The 23,428-nt window shown below is 42.9% G+C and overlaps 1 protein-coding gene across 4 annotated transcripts in view; it reads right to left on the reverse strand.

Moving 5' to 3' along the window:
• The window catches only part of DDX46 (DEAD-box helicase 46), a 56,249-nt gene that overhangs the window by 27,330 nt on the left and 5,491 nt on the right, over positions 1 to 23,428 (reverse strand). For 2 of the 4 annotated variants that reach the window (XM_062189119.1, XM_062189118.1), the window contains exons 3-12: positions 22,865 to 23,008; positions 19,012 to 19,108; positions 14,678 to 14,843; positions 11,972 to 12,123; positions 9,890 to 10,003; positions 9,093 to 9,258; positions 8,043 to 8,163; positions 6,985 to 7,160; positions 5,974 to 6,095; positions 1,626 to 1,704 (exon numbers count right to left, since the gene is read on the reverse strand). In XM_062189119.1, coding sequence (XP_062045103.1) covers positions 1,626 to 1,704; positions 5,974 to 6,095; positions 6,985 to 7,160; positions 8,043 to 8,163; positions 9,093 to 9,258; positions 9,890 to 10,003; positions 11,972 to 12,123; positions 14,678 to 14,843; positions 19,012 to 19,108; positions 22,865 to 23,008 — 1,337 coding nt within the window. Of the gene's footprint in view, positions 1 to 1,625; positions 1,705 to 5,973; positions 6,096 to 6,984; positions 7,161 to 8,042; positions 8,164 to 9,092; positions 9,259 to 9,889; positions 10,004 to 11,971; positions 12,124 to 14,677; positions 14,844 to 19,011; positions 19,112 to 22,864; positions 23,009 to 23,428 lie in introns of all 4 variants that reach the window. The other 2 variants (XM_062189116.1, XM_062189115.1) reach the window with 1 other exon arrangement.

Below are 23,428 nucleotides of genomic sequence, written 5' to 3' on the forward strand. Positions count from 1 at the left end.
TAAAAAAAAATTGTAAAGGGAACTAAAATGCCTAACTTAACCAGAGGGGTAGGTTAGGTATCTTAAAACAGTGAAAAAAAAAAAAAATTTGGTCTACAGTATCTTAATCTAGTGACAAATATTTTCTGACAATGGGTGTATATGAGGCCCTTTATTTTGTCAAACTCGTCTCTTGCATACCATCAAAGGGCCTGAAGAACCTGTAAAATTCAGAAAACAGCCCTCTCCAAAACACATCATAAAACTAAGACTGAGATGAAGCATCGAGCCACATCAGCCATTATCTGACAGCACCACCTAGGAAAAAACATATTAGAGATTACAGCGTATGTGTGGAAAGCAAGTTCCAGTACTAACTACTTCAGATGCAAAGATTTCTCTTTATATTACTTCATAGCCTACTTCCATACAACTAGAAACTTCTTAAATGGGTATGTCAAATCACTGATGAGAAACTACTACATAAATGCACTTTTCTGTACAAAGGTACAACTCCAATTTTTATTAAGAGCTTCCACTGGCTTAAATAAACGCAACTGGCCTCTTAGCAGGTAAGAACAACATGTACACACAGGAAACCCTTTCTAAAAGATTAACAAAAGTGTTTGCTACCAACTGTGGAATCAATCACCTGGCAAAAACATGTGAAAAAGTTATTAAGGTAAACCAAAAGGACAGATAAGAGAAAAAGGTAACATTAATCGAGACAAATTTCAGGAAATTTAATCAATGCAGCATTGGAGGGGTAAAAGGGGATTATTTAACCAGCATTCATCTCAAAACTTTTCATATGCTGTATGAGCACAATAACTTACCAAACAATATCCAAATCACCTTGCCAACTTCATGTAGAATTAGCATTACGTTTACACAGAAATTCAAGCAGAACGCTATTAGAAACATGCATTACTCAGTCTTAACACTCTTTAACGTATAATACTGAATATTGCAATGGAAACCTTTGAAAGCACTTTCTTCCAAAAAATGAAGAAGCCAAAATAAGTGATTTCTAAGTATTCCGCACTAACTTTTGCAGCCCCAATTAGTTTTGCAAGGTTGGGAACAGCAGTAAGTTACCTACCTTTGCTGGCTTAAGTCTCGGAAGCCCAGTTCTATAAATCTTGAAGGGCCTTTCTCCACAGAAGTTGAATAATGTCAACAGTTTAGTAACAGTTTTGATAGGGAATAATTTAACAAAGCATAACAATTGAGCTAAAAACATGCAGAATTTACAAAAAATAAAATTTCTTGAAGCTGCAATATCTTAATTTATCTAGTATTGTAAATTACAAATGCCTATGTAGAAAAAGTCTAGATGTCAAAAGAAAGGGAAAGAATGATACACCTTTTTAAAAGCAAAGCTAGGTCAAAAATGGACTAAGAATTCAATTAAGTGCTATAAAACCAGAGGATGCCAGCTCTAAAAAATGTTTTAATTGAGTCACAAAAATATTGGTGCTTATTAAAACATTATAGTACAAATGATATTACAATACAAATTTTAAGATATTACAGCTTTAAGAACAAACACAGAAACCCTTTGTTGGTTTCTTATATTTGCTTTAGTTTAACCAAAATGTATAGAATTCAAAAATAAAAGAGAACAAAAAATACCTCTGACTTACCACTGTTAGCGGCTAACATGTCAATCATTCGACCAGGTGTGCAAACGATAATTTCAGCACCTCTTTTCAGCTCAGCAATCTAATAAAAAGATAATGTTTCACAGTGTATCTACCACTTACACCCACATAGACAGATCTGAAGATATTACACATGGTCCTTCACAGAGGACTTCACAGTGACCTGCTCAGTTCCCTGGAACCAGAGCACTACTAACGGAACAGGCAGAAGCAGCATAATGACAGTGATGTGTATCTGAAACCAATGAATAAAAATTTTATCAAGTTTACTTTTGGCACTATCTCTCAAAACCAAAAAAGGAACCTAAGAGAATAGTCAAAAAAATAAAGTGATCATATCAATCAACATTGTTCCAACTGACAGTGTTGCCACCACCAGCAAGCTGTAAAATCAATTTACTGGGACAGGCTTTGTGGTTCAGTGGGTTAAGCTGCTGGTTTACTTGCCCATGTCCCACATGGCAGTGGTAGTAGTCCGTGTCCTGTCCACTTCTGATAAAGCTGCCAGCTAATGTGCCTGGAAAGCAAAGGATGATGTCACAAGTATTGAGTCCCTGTCACCCATGTGGGAGACCCAGATGGAATTCCTGGCTCCTGCCTTCAGCCTGGTCCAGCCCTACTATTCTAAACATCTTGAGAACGAAGCAGTGGTTGGAAGATCTATCTCTGGCACTGTTCCTTACACATAAATAAATCTTTGGGGAAATAAATGAATATATTAAGTCATAATCAGCGTTTAAAAAATGAAATAATCACAAAACAGAATGTTCTAAACATCACAAAATTCTGCTTCAACTTTATACAAATATAAAATGCATGTATATACCAAGTTATTTCATAAATTATTCCTTACTTCAGGCTGTGGTCAAACAAACTGACAAGGAGATGAACCCAGAAAATGAACTAAGTCCAGATGTTTAAAGTAGTACAGGGATAACAAAAGCAAAGATTCCCAAAGTTTATTTTTATAACACTACTCTTTTTTTTTTTTTTTTTTTTTTTTTAAGATTTATTTACTTATTTGAAAGGCAGAGTTACATAGGGACAGGAGAAGCCTTCCATCCACTGGTTTACTCCCCAGTTGGCGGCAGCTTTACCTGCTACACCACAGCACTGGCCCTGTAATACTACTCCGAAGAAATGGCTTTGCTGCTGGCGCTGTGGCATAGCAGGTTAAAGAACCAGCCTGCAGCGCCGGCATCCCGTGTGGTCGCCGGTTCAAGTCCCAGTTGCTCCACTTCTGATCTGCTGTGGCCTGGGAAAGCAGTGAAAGATGGCCCAAGTCCTTGGGCCCCTAAACCTGTGTGAGAGACCCGGAAGCTCCTGGCTCCTGGATTTGGATTGCCTCAACTCCAGCCACTGCGGCCATTTGGGAAATGAAGCAGCGGATCAAAGATCTCTTTCTCCTTCTCTCTCTTTGTAACTTTGTCAAATAAATAAATAATTAAAAAGAAATGGTTTTGTTTGGGGCTGGTGCTGTGGTGTAGTAGGCTAAGCATCCTATATGGGAGCCAGTTTGTGTCCTGGTTGCTCCTCTTCCAATCCAGCACTCTGCTATGGCCTGGGAAAGCAGTGGAAGATGGCCCAAGTGCCTGGGCCCCTGCATCCACGTGGGAGACCTGGAGGAAGCTCCTGGCTCCTGGCTTTAGACTGGCATATCTCTGGATCAGCTCAGCTCTGGCCACTGCAGCCACTTGGGGAGTGAACCAGCAGATGGAGGACCTTTCTCTCCTCTGTCTGACTGTACCTCTCTCAAATAAATAAATCTCAAAAAAAAAAAAAAAAAAAAGATATTGTTCAGAATATGTAAATAAATTTATCCACCTTTTTAGCATCTTAATATACATCATCTTATTAAAGATTAAGCAGGTTTTGCAGGAAAGATAACTATTTTCATTTTATAATATCAAACAAGTTCAAAACTCATTTCACTACAGAACCCATGTTTTCCAGTTAAACAAGGTTTTGATGACTATCATTCTTGGGGAGAATCCTGGCCTAGGTTTATTATTTTTGGGTAAAATCATGGGGTGGGTATGTGGCCCAGTGGTCAAGATGCTATTCAGCACATCTGTACCCCAGCTCGGAGCACCCAGGCCTGAGTACCAGCTCCATTTCTAATTCCACCTCCCAGCTCATGTGCACCCTGGGAGCAGCAGGCGACTGCTCAAGTACCTGAGCCCTTGCTACCGACATGGGAGACCCAGACTGAGTTCTGGGCACCTAGTCGTGGCCTGACCTAGCCCCAAATCTCACAGGCAGTGGGGAGTGAACCAGCGGATGAAACATCTCGCCGTCTCTGTCTCTGTGCCTTTCAAACAAAAATTTTAAATAAAATAAATATGACTAAAAACATGGAAGAATGCAAATGTTAACTACTATGAGTACATTCCAATCATCATCTTTTTTTTTTTTTTTGACAGATAGAATTAGACAGTGAGAGAGAGAGATAGAAAGGTCTTCCTTCCGTTGGTTCACCTCCAAAATGGCAGCTACGGTCAGACCTATGCCAATCCGAAGCCAGGAGCCAGGTGCTTCCTCCTGGTCTCCCATGTGGGTGCAAAGCCCAAGCACTTGGGCCATCCTCCACTGCCTTCCCAGGCCACAACAGAGAGCTGGACTGGAAGAGGAGCAACCGGGACTAGAACCCGGCATCCATATGGGATGCCAGTGCCGCAGGCGGAGGATTAACCAAGTGAGCCACGGTACCGGCCCCCAATCATCACCACTTTTTAAAGATATCAGCATGCATTAGAGCAAATTAATACTGGAGTAACCTGAAGATCTAGGTTCTAGGGCAAGCTCCAGGTCTTACTATAAAATGGAGAAAATATCTGCCTTCCTTGGGTGGGAAAAGAGGAAGCAGAAAGAACATTAAAAAGATTCTAAACATTCCAAAATAGAATATTACCATAATTCACCCTCCCCTCCTCCAGGTTTACCAAAAATGTAACCGAAAAAAACTTTATATATTTAAGATATACAATGTGATGGATTTTGTTTAAAAACTCATTTATTTGAAAGCTAGGGTGAGAGAGAGGGATGTTCCATCTGCTGGTTCACTCCTGACCACAAAAAGCAGGGCTGCGACTAGACAAAGCCAGGAACCCAGAACTCCAAAAAGGTCTCCCACATGGGTGACAGAGATCCAAGCAAGAATTGAGCCATCACGTGCTGCCTCCCAGGGTGTGAATTAGCAGGAAGCTAGATCAGAAGTGGAGCAGTCAGGGACCAGTACTGTGGTACGGGGTAAAGACACAGCCTACAACTCAGGCATCCCATATAAGCTCTGGTTCATGTCACAGTTCCTTCATTTCCAATCCAGTTCCCTGCTAGGTCACCCAACTGGGGCCCTGCCACTCACATGGGAGACCCTGGATGAAGCGCCTGGCTCCTGGTTTTAGCCTGGCCAAGCCCTGGTCATTATGGCCTCTAGGAAGTCAATCAGAAAATCTCTGTCTCTCTCCCTCTTACTGTAACTCTTTCATGTAAGTAAGTAAATCTTAAAAACAGGGGGGTAGGAGGTAAAGGCAGGTGGCTGGCTTTGTGACACTGCAGGTAAAGCCTCCACCTGCAAGGCTGGCATCCCATGTGGGTGTCAGTTCGAGTCCCAATTATTCCACTTCTGATCCAACTCCCCGCTAATGTTTCTGGGAAAGCAGTGGAAGATGGCCCAAGCACTTGGGCCTCTGTATCTACATTGGAGACCCAGAATAAGCTGTGGGCTTCTGATCCGCCTAGATCCAGCCAGTTTAGCCATTTGGGGAGTTAATCAGTGAATGGAAGATCTCTCCCCCTCTCTGTCTCTACCTCTCTCTGTAACTCTGCCTTTCAAATAAATAAATAAATCTTTTAAAAAATTTAAATGTTTTTTTTAAAAAGTAGAGTAGTTGGAAGTCAAACCAGCATTTATATACGGGCTAAGGGCATCCCAAGTAGCAGCCTAACCCACTGTGCTGCGAAGGTGCCACACACTGTGACGTTCCAATACACACACACTGCGAAACCAGCACCCCAGTCAGGCTGATTAACATCACCGCACAGTTAGTATTTCTTCTTTTAGATCTACTTAAAGATCTACTCTCTTAGTAAGTTTTAAATACATGACACTATTATTAACTATAGTCTCCACTGTCTACATTCAATCTCCAGAAAGTATGTATCCATCATAACCTAATCCAATCCTACAACTGTTTGCACACTGAGTATGTTTCAAGGTTTTAGAGGCAATCACTAGTTGAAACACTAAAATTCAAGATCACTCCGTTTACTAATCATTCAATTTGAGAAAAGAATGGAGAACTTGAACGTTTCATTTATAAATACCTACCTGCTCACTGATTCCTGTTCCTCCATAAACACACACCACTCGAAGTCCCAAGGTCTTTGAAAACTTTTTACATTCTTTAGTAATTTGCAAAGCCAATTCTCGAGTCGGAGTCATGATGACAGCTGAAAAGATAAATATGTCAAATCTCTAACCATCAAAATTCTTGAGAGGCTGTGCTTTCAACTGTTAGATCTCTCAGTCTAATTCTTCTTTGTATTTGTTTTATGAACCTCTGAAAGCTCTATTTCAAAAGCTTTAAAACAGCAGAGGTTGTGGTGAAGGGTAAGTGTTGGTAGATTTTAGGAACATGCTACAGGAAAATAAATGAGTTAAATGCCACACTCAACCCTTGGGAAAATGGTTGGTTGAACAGAATGCAAATAGTTCTCAACTGCAAATCACAGAACAAAGAAAATCACGTGACTCACTGTGCTGCAGAAGCCATACCGCTGCTTCCGGGAACAACCTTGGTCTGAGGGGCACAGACAGAGGAGAAAAATGCTGTGCCCTGTATTTCCAAGAGAGGGGCTGAACAGCTTTCCAGAGCTCTACTTACATTTGCAGAAGATGCCCAAATGAAATCAAGAAATAGGAATCAGAAGGCCTAACGCTGGAGCAAATGCTGGCACTACAGCCTTAAGGCCGTTACAAAGGAAAGCCAGGAAGTCACATCTGCCTAGTTCTCAGCACATCCACCGACACTCGGCTAAGAACAAACCTCCACGCAAATGAACAGATAGATGCACGAGGAGTCTACCTGCTGCGTCAGAGCTTAAAAACTGAGCTGTGCCGGAGAGGCTGTTTTTGTACTTCTGAGATGTCACTCCAGAGCTCCGAAGAGTCTCACTCCACCTGCTGGTAAGGGGAAATCAGCCCCAAAGTGCCATATTGAAAAAGGATATGGACACAGAGACATCTTTATTGTCATAGTTAAGAAATGATATCATGTCCTTCTGATTAACTGACAACAAAGCTGTTAATCCTTTAAAAGTTTAATGAAAAATATTATACCTATTGGCCCCTCTCCTTCTTCTAGTGACCTCTGATCCATGATGTGTCTAAACATGGGCAACAGAAAAGCAATGGTCTTTCCACTTCCTGTTTTGGCAATGCCAATCAAATCTCGTCCAGACATTATGGCAGGAATTGCTTGGGTCTGGATAGGTGTGGGCTTTTCATAGCCATGCCTGAAAAGAAAAACCAAAGGAAAAACAGGTAAGAACTGAGGACTCCAAGTTCCTGAGAGATGTTAAGAATGAGCTCTTCCAAAATGTGAGTAATCCATACAACAAAATATTATTTGGCAATAAACAGGAAATAAGAACTAGGACATTTTACAACACAGATGAATTTTCAAGATATTATCATTATGCTAACTGAAAAAACACACACCAGTGACTACATACTGCATAACCCCATTTTTATAAAAGGTCTAGAATAGCCAGTTCTGTAGTCAGCAGTACAGAGTGGCGGAAATGGGAGAAGAATGACCACTAATGGACACAGGTTCATTTCGGAATGACAAAAAAAGCTCTAAAATTACATTACGGTGATGGCTGCGCAACTCCATAAATCTAACATTGAATTACAGACCTTAAGAGTTAAATTTCATGATATGTAAATTATACAACAGTACTTCAGAAAGGTCATGGAAATTGTGCCTTATCATCTAATTCCATTTTCTACCAACTTCTTGAAGTACATGAAAACATTTAAGAAAAAGAGCTTTTCTCTGTGTGGGTGCAAACTGACGAAATCTTTACTTAATATATACTAAATTGATCTTCTGTATATAAAGATAATTGAAAATCTTGATGTGAATGGAATGGGAGAGGGAGCGGGAGATGGGAGGGTTGCAGATGGGAGGGAAGTTAAGGGGGAGAAAAAGCCATTGTAATCCATAAACTGTACTTTGGAAATTTATATTTACTAAATAAAAGTTAAAAAAAAAAAAAAGAAAAAAAGAGCTTTTCTATTAGAGTAAAAACACAACACAGGGAGCTATTTGTGTGAAAGGGTTATTTTGAGTACCAACACACTGCAAAATGTACACAATCACCACCACTTACTTTTTGAGGGAATTTAAGATCTTCATGGAAATTCCACACTGGACCCAAGATTTAATTGGTTTGGGACAACCTTTTCCTTTGACTGTAATACCTTCCATTTCCAATCGAAATACATTCACCTCTGCAAAGCAAAACCCAGATTAAAAACCCTTAAATACTGTTTGTTGGTGTCTCCTTTTCAGTTAGGAATGGGACGATCAAGAATTCTAACTCTTTTCTTTTTTAATATTATCAAAGATATTTTCATATCGATAAATTTCTTTTTTAATATTATCAAAGATACAGGAGGAAGCATCAAAAGATTTAGAAAAAAAGCGATTACCGTCATAATTAACTGAAAATAAAAATAAAAAATAAAAACCCAAATTTCAACAATTAGTTTTTGGTTTTTTAACAGCACAAAAAGGCAATGTCGCCAGCACTGTGGCATAGCAGATAAAGCCACGACCTGGAATGTCAGCATCCCAAATGGGAACCAGTTCACCTTCCAGCTGCTCAACTTCCAATCCAGCTCCCTGCTAATGGCCTGGTAAAGCAGTAGAAGATGGCCCAAGTGTTTGAGCCCCATGCGGGAGAACCACATAAAACTCCTGGCTTTAGTCTGACCCAGCTCTGGCTGTTGCAATCATCTGGCAAGTGAACCAGCAGATGGAAAATCTCTTAACCGATCTCTCCCTTTCTCTCCGTAATCCTGACTTTCAAATAAATAAATCTTAAAACAAAGAATAGTGAACGGTAACTCAAACCACTTACCCTCCTAGCCAGAGTTGCCTACACTATCTCTATCCAACCAATAACACACAAAAGCTAAAGCTGCTAACTCAAATCTCAGAAGGAAAGGACTCACAGAAATATTATTTTTAACATCACAGAAGTATTTTCAATGCTAAAAATACCAAATGCATAAGCTGAAGTGATTTTTGCACACTTTTCTAATAATCCCCATCACATGCCCCTTTAACTCACAGCCCACCCCGTTTCTTCAGGACAAAATAAGACATATCCTCCTGTGTTGCCATCGTAACCAACACATGAATAAAAGAATTTTACCCTCTTGAGACATTTTTGCTAGTTCTGGAACTTCAACATAGAAGTTTTTTCTGAATGGTTCATATTCAATTTTTCCATGATCAACGGGTTCCAGAAGTTTCCTCTGTTTTGTCTGATAGCCTGTAAGGGCCGTCTGTAGATCAACTTCTTCTTCCTCTGAAGAATACTATAGTTTAAAATAGAGAGTTCAGGTTCAGTACTCTACCTCTTACGAGAAGTAACAGTCCTAGTGTTTAAAAGTCTCTTCTTCCAGACACCACTCGTTAGCTTTTATTTTTTTGCTTTCTAAAATAGATGACTTGGCCTGTACTTCTGTGCTGCTCCAAAAAACTTAAAACTCCTAATTTCAAACTGACCTAAAATGAAGTCAGTTTTTATGAAAGTACTACCATGTTCTGAGGAATTTTTCAATTTCTTTTTTCTCTGCCCTTACAGAAACTTTCAATGCCAATATAAAGCAAAAACCATTCTCAGAGATGGCTTTAATGAGCTTGTCCTACTGCTCTCGCTTATTACATAAACCTTCACAACATGTTAGTGGAAGAAATGTAAAACTCACTGCCATTTCACTTCCCTCTATATTCGACTCCTGGGGTGAGGTGGGTGGGATGGGAGAAGGAGAGTGAAAGGTTCAGAAAGATTCACAGTGGTCTCTTTAACAACAGAACTACTGCACAGATAAGACAGCAGGAGTCCCTTCCAGTGCCAATCTGCAGAACTGACCAGTACAGCACCGTCACTGCTGTGCTGGACACCCTGCCAGGACAGGATCACAAAGTCCCCGAACCAAGAATCACCTCCATGGCATCCTGGTCGTTCTCCATCAGCTCCCCCTTCTTCTTATCAGCGTCCACGACTGCTTTCTTGGTTGTCACAACAGTGACAACTTTTGTGACCGTGGGTCCAGACTTCTAAAATCGAAAGGGAAGATACAAGTTTGCAAAAACTGAAACAGAACTCACATGCCAAACGAAGCACAATAACAGTCACAACTTATGATTCAAATCAACTTCATTGTGATCGTTTAATCATAGAGAAGACTCTGCTGTGCTCCTTAGTATAAAAGTTTAAATGAAAAATATTGTATTTTATAATGGATTCAAGTATGGTTTGTTGCATAATACAGTTTTATAAAATGATTATATACAGACAGTATTTTTCACTCATGAAACAAATCAGGCACTATTCTAAGAGTTCAGATGAATAAATAAGCAAAACATTGGTGCTCACAGCCTTTGGGAAATTTTATTTTAGAAGGGGAAAAGCACAAACAGTAAATGCAAAAAAAAAAAAAAAAAAAAAAAATTTCATTGTATAATGATGGGGCCGCCGCTGTGGCATAGTGGGTAAAGCCATCTGCAATGGGAACATTCCATATGGACACTGGTTCAATCCAGCTCCCTGCTAATGTGCTTGGGATGCAACAGAGCATGGCCAAGGCCCTGCACCCACTTGGGAGACCCAGAAGCAGCTGCTGGCTCCTGGCTTTGGACCAGTCCAACTGGCCACTGCAGCCATTTGGGGAGTACATGAGCCAATATAAGACCTCTCTCTCTGTCAATCCCTCCTTTTCTCTATAACTCTGCCTTTCAAATAAATAAATAAATACTTTTTAAAAAATCAAAATTTTATAATGTTAAGAGGCAATAAATAAATGCTATTTAAAAGGAAAAGGGGGAAGGGGCAGCACCATGGCAGAGTGGGCTAAGCCTATGCTTTGTGGTGCCAGCATCCCATGTGGGCACCGGTTCTAGTCCCACCTACTCCTCCTCCAATCCAGCTCTCTGATATGGCCTGAAAAAGCATTGGAAAATGGCCCAAGTGCTTGGGCCTCTGCACCACCATGGCTCCTAGCTTTGGATCAGCCCAGTTCTGGCCATTGATGCCATTTGGGAAGTGAACCAGTAGATGGAAGACCTTTCTCTCTGTCTCTCCCTCTGTATGTAACTCTACTTCTCCAGTAAACAAATAAAAATCTCATTTAAAAAGAAAGAAAGAAAGAAAAGAAAAAGAGAGGCAATGGTTGGAGTCTTGGCAACTCCACTTCCAATCCAGCTCCCTGATAAGTCCTGGGAAAAGCAACAAAAGATGGCCCAAGTGCCTGAACTACTGCCATCGTCATGGGCGACCCAAATGAAGCTCCTTGCTCTTGGCATCAGCATGGTCTAGTCTTGGCTGTTTCAACTATCTGGGAAGTGAACCAGATGGAAAATATCTCTCTCTCTCGTCCACTATCTCTATAACTGACGTCCAGATAAATAAATCTTAAAAAAGAAAAAAAAAAAAAAAAAAAAAGCCAGAACAGGATGACAAGGGTCAAGTATGAAAAAGTGCTGAGGGCCAGCGCTGTGGCACAGTAGGTTAATCCTCTGTCTGTGGCACTGGCATCCAATATGGGCACCAGTTTGAGTCGCAGCTGCTCCTCTTCCAATTCAGCTCTCTGCTGTGACCTGGGAAGGCAGTGGAAGATGGCCCAAGTCCTTGGACTCTCTTCACCCATGTGGGAGACCCAGAGGAAGCTCCTGGCTCCTGGATTTGGTCTGGCCCAGCTCCGGCCACTACGGCCATTTGGGGATTAACCAGGGGATCAAAGACCTCTCTCTCTGTCTCTCCCTCTCACTGTCTATAACTCTACCTGTCAAATAAATAGCTAAAATCATTTTTTAAAAAATGGAAAGTGTTGGAGAAGTCTGTAGAGGACGTACTGAGAAATAATGAGCAAGGAAAGACATTGCACAAACATAGTATGGAGGGCAAAGTGCCTGCGGAAGAACATTCACACCTAATCTTGGTGTCTCTGGTACCAAGAAACAGTACTGCCAGCTCTGAGAAGGGAAAGACACAGAAAGCACAGAATTCACATCTAGAGAAGAGCACACCTTCTCATTTCCCCCGCCACCTTTCACACTTCTCATGTTAAACTTCTTCACTTCCTCCTTCACTTCTTCCATGTAAGCATCGAGTGGGTCCAACTCCTCACCCTCTACTTCATTCCCTTCCTTTTCAGCTTCTGCAGCATCATCTTCATCATCTGAAATAACAAAACACACTGTACTTGTAGGGGTGTTCTGCAAGACTGACGACCACACCCACCCTGCTAACCCTCTCCCACCCCTTCACGCCAGGCACACTGCAGTTCGGACGCTTACACTTCGAAGTTCTTACATTTATGGAAAGCAGTGGATTCCTTCTGAATAACAAGAATAATGATAAATGAAAAAAGCCAATGGCCTACAAATCAATTAACTGAAAAGGGAAAAAAGATGAACTGCACCTTAAAAATGGGTCTCCAGTATTAGATTGTACAGCTACACTGCTAGAAGAACTAAAAAGCCTGTCGTTGGTGTAACAGTGAAGTCACACTCCACAACAGAGCATGAGACCACGTCCCACGCCCACTTCTAGTCCAGCTTCCTGCTGATGAGCACCTTGCAGGGGGCAATGGCTCATCTGGGTACCTGGCTCACACACAGGAAACTCAGACTGAGTTCCAGGCATGTGGTTTTGGCCTAGACTAGATCTGCCAGGTGTGAACACCCAGGAAGTAAACCAGAGAATCTGAGATTCTTTCTCTCTGCCTTTCAAAGAAATGAAGGGCCACCGATGTAGCAGGTTACGCAGGTGAAGCCACCGCCTGTGGGTCTGCCATCCTATATGGGCACGGGTTCGAGTCCCTGCTGCTCTACTTCTGATCCAGCTCCCAGCTAATGTGCCTGGGAAAGCAGCAGACAATAGCCCAAGTGCTTGGGCTGCTGCATACACTGGAGACCTGGAAGAAGCTCCTGGCTCCTGGCTTCAGCCTGGCCCAGCTCTAGCCGCTGCAGCCATTCAGTGAGTGAACCAACAAACAGAAGACCTCTCTTTCTCTCACTCCATCTCTAGATCTGCCTTTCAAATAAAGAAATCTTTTTTAAAAATGAAAATAAGTTTGTTTTAAAGAGTTTCTCTGTTAAAATATGTTTTTAATTTTCTCCTCAATTATCTTTAGGAAAAAAAGCACCTCTATTAAATCAACACAGTATAATCTTTCTCACATAATTAAGACCACTTATAGACAGAATGCATTCATCTAATTAAACCACTCTTAGTAACTTTCACTAGAAAATGGACCAAAATTCAATATTCCTATAAAAGTCCAAAACCTTCTAATTTACTAACAGAAAATCTGATATGGAAGGGAAAAGTGTCTCTCTTCAATTATGAAACATCAGGAAGAAGCTAAAAGCACACCCTTAATTTGCTCTCATTACCAACATTCACACAAGCAGTAAACAAATAAAACCGCTATTTACAAACTATGCCTATAGCTCTCTTTACTCTTAAACATCAATCAGCAATTCTTACTGAACTCTACAAGTGAAATTTAAACATAAACATTAAAAGGAGCATTTAAAGACACATTATTGATCCAGCAATCCTACTACTACACATAGACCCAAAGAACTGGGAACAGGAACTCATCAGGTGTTTCTACATCCATGTTCACAGCAGCACAGCTGGCGATGATCAAAAGCTGACACCGGCAGGCGCTCGGCCTGCCTGTCAGGACTCTGGAGACTTGGCTCAGCCCCATACTGCAGGCCTGTGTTTGAGACTGAGCTCCAGCTCCCGATTCCACCTTCCTGCTAAGGCAGACCTCAGGAGGCACCAGGGTTGGTACAAGTAAGTGGGGCCCTGCCCAGCACCTGTGAGACCTGAACTGAGTTCCTGGCTTCCTACTTTGGATAGGTCCAGTCCTCGCCACTGTGGGTATTTAGGAATTAAACATGCAAATTAGTGCTGTGTCATGCTGGTCTGTCTCTCAAATAAAACTTAAAAAAGTGAAAAAAATCCAAGTGAGACCAGCGCTGTGGCACAGCAGGTTAAAGCCCTGGCCTGCAGTGCTGTCATCCCATAAAGTGCTGGTTCAAGTCCTGGTTGCTCCATTTCCAATCCAGTTCCCTGGTAATGTGCCTAAGCAAGCAGCGGAAGATGGCTCAAGTCCTTGGGCCCCTGCACCCACATGGGAAACCAGGAAGAAGCTCCTGACTCCTGGCTTCGGACTGGACCAGCTCCAGTGGCTACGGCCATGTGGAGTAAACCAGCAGACGGAAGATCTTTCTCTTTCTCTGTCTCTGTCTCTCTCTCTCTCTCTCTATCTTTCACATAAATAAAATAAAACTTAAAAAAAAAAAAATCCAATCATCCAGGAACAGATAAATGGATGAACAAAATGAGGCAGAGATATATAAAGGAATACAATTCAGCCTTATAAAGGAAATTCCACAGCACAAATGAACCTTAGACACATTACGCCAAGAGAAGTAAGCCCGACGTAAAAGCCAGGTACGCTGATTTTCAGATTCACAGAGGCTGTAAGATTCGAGGCTACAATGTGGACGGGGAGTAGAAAGGGAAGCTCTTTAATGCGTACACAGTCTCTATTTTGGACGAGAAAAAAATCCCATTTACTTATTACCACTAAATTATACATGGTTAGGTAGTAAACATTATGTCTGTTTTTCTACAAAACAAAAAGCCTCCCCAAATCCCATCATGAAGTCTGACTCATAATTCTACAATATTAGGCTAAAAACCAGATATACCGTCGTCATCCTCTAAGCTCCATTTCTTCCCTTGTTTCATCTCTTCAATCTCCTTTTTCAGCTCCCCTATGTTTTCCATGGCCTTCTTACGCTGCTCTTCTCGCCATTTTTCTACTCTTTCTTTTCGCTTTCTCATTTCTTCTTCCAGCTTATTCTGGTCAAAGTTCTTAGGGGGTGAAAAAAGAGAAAAGGGGAAAATAAAAGCAAAACCAGCTTAAAAATTTCTAAATGACAGCCCAAATAAATTCTCCAAAGTATAAAAAAGGGAAAGGAAAAACAGGCTTGCAAATTTCAAAATGCAGACTGGATTTACTAAGTCACAGATCTTCATAAGTGCATCCACAAATAAATTACAAAAACAAAATCCCAATTAAAAAAGAACCAATTACGAAAACTGAAAGATTTTAAATATCATAAATTAATTTCGTAGTGGTTATAAGCCATATGCACACATGAGTTCAATTTCTTCCTCAGAATATCAAGTTTCCCAGTTACTCTCAATTTTACATCCTCCAAACTCCTCCAAGGCCACTTCCATGAAAAATAATGTTCTACTACAAACCTGTGAGTCCAGGACTGCTAGGGACCAACACGACTGAGAAGTCCCGGGGTGCAGGCACTGACCTAGCATTTAACACACCCACATCTTCTATCAGAGTTCCCGACTCTGCCTCCCGAACCCAACCTTCAGCTAATGCAGACCTTGGAGGACAGCAGTTGACACCTCAAGTGACTGAGTTACTGCCAGGCACATGGGAGGCCTGCAAGGAGCTGCTGGCTCCAGGACCTGGCCTTGAAACAGGACTGCGGAGAAAATTTGAGGGGCAAAGCAGGAGACACAAGCTTAACCTTTCTCTCCCCTCTGCTTATCAAACATTTTTTAATAAGTTTGGTCTTGGCCAGCGCCGTGGCTTAACAGGCTAATCCTCCGCCTTGCAGCGCCGGCACACTGGATTCTAGTCCCGGTTGGGGCGCCAGATTCTGTCCCGGTTGCCCCTCTTCCAGGCCAGCTCTCTGCTGTGGCCTGGGAAAGCAGTAGAGGATGGCCCAAGTGCTTGGGCCCCTGCATCCATGTGGGAGACCCGGAAGAAGCTCCTGGCTCCTGGCTTCGGATCTGCGCAGCTCCGGCAGTTGGCCGTTTGGGGAGTGAACCAACAGAAGGAAGACCTTTCTCTCTGTTTCTGTCTCGCTCTCACTGTCTGTAACTGTAACTCTATCTCTCAAATAAATAAATAAACATAAATTTTTTAAAAAGATTTATTTATTCAAAAGGTAGTTACAGAGGGAAAGAGATCGTCCACCCACCGGTTGACTCCCCACTGGCCGCCTCATCCAGGAGCTACTAGGTCTCCCACATAGGTGCAAGGGACCAAGGACTTGGGCCACCTTCCACTGCTTTCCCAAGGAGCATTAGCAGAGAGCTGAATTGGAAGTGGAACAGCCAGGACTCAAACCAACAGTCATTCAAGATGCTGCCACTGCAGGCAGCAGCTTAATTAGCTATGCCACAGAGCCATTCCCTAAACATATTTTTTTTTTTTTTTTTTTTAATATTTGAAAGACAGAGTTACAGAGAGGCAGAGGCAGAGATAGAGGTCTTCCATCTACTGGTTCACTCCCCAAATGACAATGGCCAGAGTTGAGCTGATCCAAAGCCAGGAGCCAGGAGCCAGGAGCCTCTTCTGGGTCTCCCAGGTGGGTGCAGGGGCCCAAGGACTTGGGCCATCCTCTACTGCTTTTTCAGGCCATAGAAGAGAGCTGGATAGGAAGTGGGGCAGCCAGGACTCAAACTGATGCCCATATGGGATGCTGGCGCTGCAGGCCAGGGCCTTAAGCTGCTGAGTCACAGCGCCAGCCTCTAAAGATAAATTTCTTAAACAAAAACTTTGTTCTTCAATTTCTATCCTCTCTTTAAAGATGATCCCTAGAAAATCTATTTGTTTTTCTCAAGATCACTCAGTTGTTCAATAGCAGCAGCTCATTCAGAAACCAGACCCCAGCACTTCCTACACTGCATCCTTTCTTAACCACCCTGCGCACCACCCCACGTCTCCAAAACAGGAACGGGGGAGCAGGGTTACAGAGGAGACAGCAGGCAAAGAGCCCATGTAGAACTCCCACATTCCACAGGGACGTGCTCAGGTGGGAATCTTCCCGCTGATCTCAACTGCAGCTTTGCCCTGAGAGCCAGCAGATGATGGCTGAGGAGGTACCTGCAAGATGCTACACGAGTAAGGGACACAGACTGAATTCCGAGCTCCTGGCCTCAGTCTGGCACAGTCCCTGCTGTCACAGGTATCTCAGAAGTAAGCCAGCAAATGAAGTATCTTTTCCTGTCTATCTCTACACCTTCCAAATAAAATGAAAATAAATAACAAAAATTGGGGGGAAAAAAAAAACTAGGGTCAGGCATTTGGCAAAGCAGTGCATACGTCCTTGGGACCTCACGTCCACACAGGAAGGCATGCATTGGAGCCCCAGCCCTGATGGATTCCACATGCCAAGGGGTGCCAGGTGGAGGCTTGAAGGGTTTAGGTTTCTGTCACCTACATGGGAGAAATGGAGACACCTCTGGGTTAGGCCTGGCCCAGCTATCTCTGCCGAGGCACTTAGAGAATGAAGCAGCAGATGAAAGCCCTATCTATGTCTATCTTTCAAATAAATAACATTTTTTTAAACAAAGGAACTAGTAAAAAATAGAATATGTTAAAATCAAATGTGAAGCTATAGGCTGGCGCCGTGGCTTAACAGGCTAATCCTCCACCTTGCGGCGCCAGCACACCGGGTTCTAGTCCCAGTCGGGGCGCCGGATACTATCCCGGTTGCCCCTCTTCCAGGCCAGCTCTCTGCTATGGCCCGGGAAGGCAGTAAAGGATGGCCCAAGTGCTTGGGCCCTGCACCCGCAAGGGAGACCAGGAGAAGCACCTGGCTCCTGGCTTCGGATCAGCGCGATGCGCCGGCCGCAGCGGCCACTGGAGGGTGAACCAACGGCAAAAAGGAAGACCTTTCTCTCTGTCTCTCTCACTATCCACTCTGCCTGTCAAAAAATTAAAAAAAAAAAAAAAAAAAAAAAAAAAAAGTGAAGCTATAAAGTATCCTAAATTGGACCAAAAGATATGAATAGGAAGTTAAAAGTGTAAATAGTCTAGGAATTTAAAAAAATCAGTCTTATTTAAATACTATGCTCATAGCATTTAAATATTCTCTCATTTTAAGATATGAAACCAAAACAAGGTATCAAGTGCTTTCTATAAACTTTGAAACTCCCGTATTGGCAACCAAGCAAGGAAGACACGGTATGATCACATTTTTAATTTAAAAAGATGAAGTATGGAAATGTACAACTTTTTTTTGTTTTTGACAGGCAGAGTGGATAGTGAGAGAGAGAGAGACAGAGAGAAAGGTCTTCCTTTGCCGTTGGTTTACCCCCCAGTGGCCGCTGCGGCCGGTGCACCGCGCTGATCCGAAGGCAGGAGCCAGGTGCTTCTCCTGGTCTCCCATGCGGGTGCAGGGCCCAAGCACTTGGGCCATCCTCCACTGCACTCCCAGGCCATAGCAGAGAGCTAGACTGGAAGAGGAGCAACCGGGACAGAATCCAGTGCCCCGATCGGGACTAGAACCCAGTGTGCTGGCACCACAGGGGGAGGATTAGCCTATTGAGAAGCAGCGCCAGCACAATATTTTTTAAAAAAATATCTATCTTATTTATTTGGAAGGCAGATTTACAAAGTCAGAGACAAAGATGTCTTCCATCTGCTGGTTCACTCCCCAAATGGTCACAATGATCAAGGCTGGGCCAGACTGAAGCTGGGAGCCAGCAGCTTCACGAAGGTCTCCCACAAGGACTTTGGCCATACTCTGCTGCTTTATCAGGCACATCAGCGTGGAGCTGGATCTGAAGTGGGGCAGCCAGGATTCAAGCCAGTGCCCACATGGGACATGGTGCTGCAGATGGTGGCTTAACATGCTATGCCACAACGCCAGCCCCACACAAAATTTTTGATTCATTTATTCATTTGAAAGGCAGAGAGATAGAGAAGGACAGACAGACAGATCTTCCATTTGCTGGTTCATTCCCCAAATGCCTCCAACAGCTCGGACTAGACCAGGCCGAAACCAGGAGCCAAGAGCTCCATGCAGGTGTTCCAGGTGGGTGGCAGGAAGCTAACACTCTGGCCATCATCAGCTGCCTCTGTGGGAAACTGGACAGGAAGCATACAACGGCCAGGACTCACACTAGGCCGTCCAACATGGAATGTGGGCATCACAAGGAGCAGCTTAACCAATGGCACCAGTCTACCCTTGTACGGTCATTTTTAAATTAGTGAACTTACGCCAGCATCTTTTTCTTTCTCATCGTCCTTGTCATCTTTATCTTTTTTCTTCTCTTTCGAACTTTCTCCACTATCCGCTTTCTCTTTGGACCTCGATCTACTAAAAAATTAGAGAAACAGAGAAGTATTATCCATCTGTGCTTGGAAACATTCATTTAAAAATTCAACAACTGCATTTTGATATTCCATCAAAGAATATTTTGAAAATATACTACAAAGGTAATCCCACAACACTAATGGCAAACATTGCTAAATATCTGACTCTAATCAAGAGAACACATTTTATCAAAACAATTACAAAACTTAAAGATAATTAAAATTTGGTAATTGAAGAAATAACCAAGATTTTAATATTCTACTAGATAAATTATGTATGCAACAACATTTAAAATCCCAATGAGCTTCCATTTTCACTTTACAACTCTATCTTTTGTTAAAAAAAAATTTATTTATTTAGGGGGCTGCCGCAGCGGTGTAATGAGGAAAAGCCACCATCTGCAGTGCTGGCATCCCATATGGGCGCCAGTTTCTTGTCCTGGTTGCTCCACTTCCAATCCAGCACTCTGCTATGACCTGGGAAAGCAGTAGACGATGGCCCAAGTCCTTGGGCCCCTACACCCACGTGGGAGACCTAGAGGAAGCTCCTGGCTTGGACTATCTTCTGCTGCGTTCCCAGACACATTAGCAGGGAGCTGGATCAGAAGCAGAGCAGCCAGGACTAAAACCAGCACCCATGTGGGACGCCAGTGCCACAGGCAGAAGCCTTACCCATTACACCACAGCACCAGTCTCAAATGTATGCTGAATTTAATAAAACTTTTTTTACTGAATGTATTTTGAAAATCACATTTTTTTCTACTTGAATCTTAATAACAGAATCACAATGATTTTCTAAGTTTAAATCAACCTTCCATTCTTGGAAGAAGAGTAACATGCTCATGACATATTACCTTTTTTATATATTATTGGATTTGGTGTACTAACTTTTATGTTTAGACTGAGTACAGCCTGTAATTTTCCTTTCTCATATTGCCCTCATCAGGTTTATGTTGATAACAATGTTATTCTCAATTCATGATGAACTGAGAAATGTTTGTCCTTTAGAGCCAAATACCAGAGAACTGACGAAAAACAAATACCCAAAAATTTTTAACACAAAAACTTTAAAATTTAAGTTTAAAATGTTTAAATTTAAATTTTACTTGGGGCTGGCGCTGTGGTGTAGCAGGTAAGGCCACAGTCTGCAGTGCTGGCATCCCATATAGGCACCAGTTCGAGACTCAGCTGCTCCACTTCTGATCCAGCTCTCTGCTAGGGCCTGGGAAAGCAGTGGAAGATGGCCCAAGTGCCTGGGCACCTGCACCTGGGTGGGAGACCTGGAAGAAGCTCCTGGCTCCTGGCTTCTGATTGGCGCAACTTCAACTGTTTCGGCCATTTGGGGAGGGAACCAGATGGAAGACCCCTCCCTGCCCCCTCTCTCTCTGCCTCTCCTCTCTCTGTGCAACTCGGACTTTCAAGTAAAATAATAAATAAATAAATCTTTAAAAAAAAAAAAAGAAAGAAAGAAACTATCCATGGATTTCATAAATTAAAAGGCTAACAGACTGTGTTAGAGAGAAAGAAAGGCAGAAGTGTACTATCAGCTATTTAATTCCCCAACTGCCTTTAACAGCTGGGACTGGACCAGGTCAAAGCCAAGAGCCCAGAATTCTATCCAGGTCTCCCCAGTGGGTGACAGGGACTCGAACTAAGCTATCGCCTACTGCATCCCTGTATGCACATTAGCAGGAAGCTAGAACCAGGAGTGGAGCTGGGACTTGATCCATCGTACTCTGAAATGGGATGTGAGTGCCACAAGAGGAATTTTTTTTATTTTTATTTATTTATTTATTTTTTTGACAGGCAGAGTAGACAGTAAGAGAGAAAGACAGGGAGAAAGGTGTTCCTTTACTGTTGGTTCACCCTCCAATGGCCACTGCAGCTGGCGCACCACGCTGATCCGATGGCAGGAGCCAGGTGCTTCACCTGGTCTCCCATGTGGGTGCAGGGCCCAAGCACTTGGGTCATCCTCCACTGCACTCCCGGGCCACAGCAGAGAGCTGGGCTGGAAGAGGGGCAACCAGGACAGAATCCAGCACCCCGACTGGGACTAGAACCCGGTGTGCCGGCGCCGCAGGCAGAGAATTAACCTATTGAGCCGTGGCGCCAGCCACAAGAGGAATCTTAATAGCTCCATCAAATGCCTGCCTCCCACATTTTATTTATCTGAAAGGCAGAGAAAGAGAAATCAAGAGAGGGAGCAGAAGGGTGCAGCACTGTGGCATAGTGGGTCAGACTGCCAGTTGCAATGCTAACATCCCATACGGATGCCAGTTCGAGTCCCAGCTGCTCCACTTCTGATCCAGCTCTCTGCTAAACGCCTGGGAAAGCAGTAGAGGATGGCCAAGGACTCAGACCCCTGCACTGTTATGGGAGACCTGGAAGAAGAAGCTCCTGGCTCCTGACTTGGGATTGGCCCAGCTCTGACCAATGTGGCCATTTGGGAAGTGAACTTGCAGATGGAAGACCTTTCTTTCTGTAACTACCTCTCAAATAAATAAGTAAATATTTAAAAAAAAAAAAAAAAAAGGGATGGGGTGGCAGAAAAGGAAGAGAGAGATGGGAGGGAGGGCGAGCGAGCACGCTCTTGTGCTGGTTCACTTCCCAAATGCTTGCTATGGCCAGAGCTGAAGCAATGCGGGTCTTGTACACATCACGACTGCCTCCCAGGGTCAGACTGGCAGGAAGCTGGAGGCAGGAGATAGACTGGCAGCAGAACTCAGGTCACTAGCCAGTCCTGCTGGTGTCTCAGGTGCTAAGCCCAGCGCCTCAATCGATCAATTACTTATTTATCTGTTTTTGAAAGGCAGATTTACAGAGAGAGAATCTTTTATCTACTGGTTCACTCTGCTAATGTCTCCCATAGCCAAGGAGCTGGAATGGAAGTGGACCAGCCAGGACTTAACCGATGCCAGCTTTCAGTCTTACCCGCTGCACCACAACACTGGCCCTATTGCTACCAATGTAAAAACAAAACACAGAACTCAAAAGGAAAATGAGCAAAGATTTGCTGAACATGTACTTAAGAAATGACAAAGTCCAAATGACAAGAAAAACATTAAAAACACTCTCACTACTAATTAGGGAAACACAAATTATAACCACAAGCAGCACACATTTACCCACTTGCTGAAAATAGAAATGACTGAAAATTCTAAATACTACAAAGGGCACAGAGCAACAGAAGTCTCAAATACTGATGGTGGGTGTATAATTAGCACAAACTCTCAGGAAAGTAATTTGGGATGACCTATTTTTTTTTTTAAGATTTATTTATTTCTGTGAATGTCAGAGTTACACAGAGAGAGGAGAGGCAGAGAGAGAGGTCTTCCACCGATGGTTCACTCCCCAGTTGGCCGCAATGGCCGGAACTCCAAAGCCAGGAGCCAGGAGCTTCTTCTGGGTCTCCCACGTGGGTGCACCCAGCTTCTGGCCTCGAATCAGTACAGTGCGTCGGCCTCAGAGCACCAGCTGTAGTGGCCACTTGGGGGGTGAACCAATGGAAAAAGGAAGACCTTTCTGTCTCTCTCTCTAACTCTGCCTGTCAAAAAAAAAAAAAATACTGAAAGAGATTAGTACTTTGCAACTGAATTACAAGCTTTATAACCTATTTAAATTAAATTATAACACCAAATCTTGGTGAAGCCCAAGAATAAGAATAAATTTAAAGGTGGAAAAAAAAAAAAAGAAAAACGAAGCAGGGGAAGGGAGCCAGCTCCCCCTGCACAGCAGACACCGTGAGTGGTAATGTTACCGATTCTCAGTCTTCTTGCTTTTATTGCCAGGACTGGAGGATCGGGACCGTCGGCCCCGGCTTCTACTCCTTGAGCGTCTCCTGTCTCTGCTGCGAGATCTTCTTCGTTCTCGGCTTCTGTCTCTCTCTCTACTTCTGGAACGTCTAAAAGGAGGGCACACTTGTCACTCTAAAGTCCAACGGAGATGTTATTTCAGATTATGATTTCGTCCATGCTAAAAGAAGCATCTAAACTGCGACCACTATTAAAAGCAGAGGCATTAATAAACTATCAGCTAAAGAAGAAACAAGTAAACCCACCCTTACAACTACTCAATAAAAAAAATGAGTACACCAATTTCATAGTGACATGTGATGAGAAACGTAACAATCTGTAGTGACAGCTACTTAACATCTGTCATCTTAGAGCAGAAACCAAATTTTCAAAGACAGCCCAAACCCAAGTAAAAAAAACTGGGTGACCAGGGCTGTGAACAGATAACTGACGTGCGGAGTAGGAGGCAGGAGTGTCTAGGCTGCCACTCTCAGTGACCAGTGACAACACAGGACACACCTTCAACCTCC

The sequence above is a fragment of the Lepus europaeus genome, chromosome 4 (genome assembly GCF_033115175.1).
Source record: "Lepus europaeus isolate LE1 chromosome 4, mLepTim1.pri, whole genome shotgun sequence".
In the NCBI taxonomy this organism is placed as follows: domain Eukaryota; kingdom Metazoa; phylum Chordata; class Mammalia; order Lagomorpha; family Leporidae; genus Lepus; species Lepus europaeus.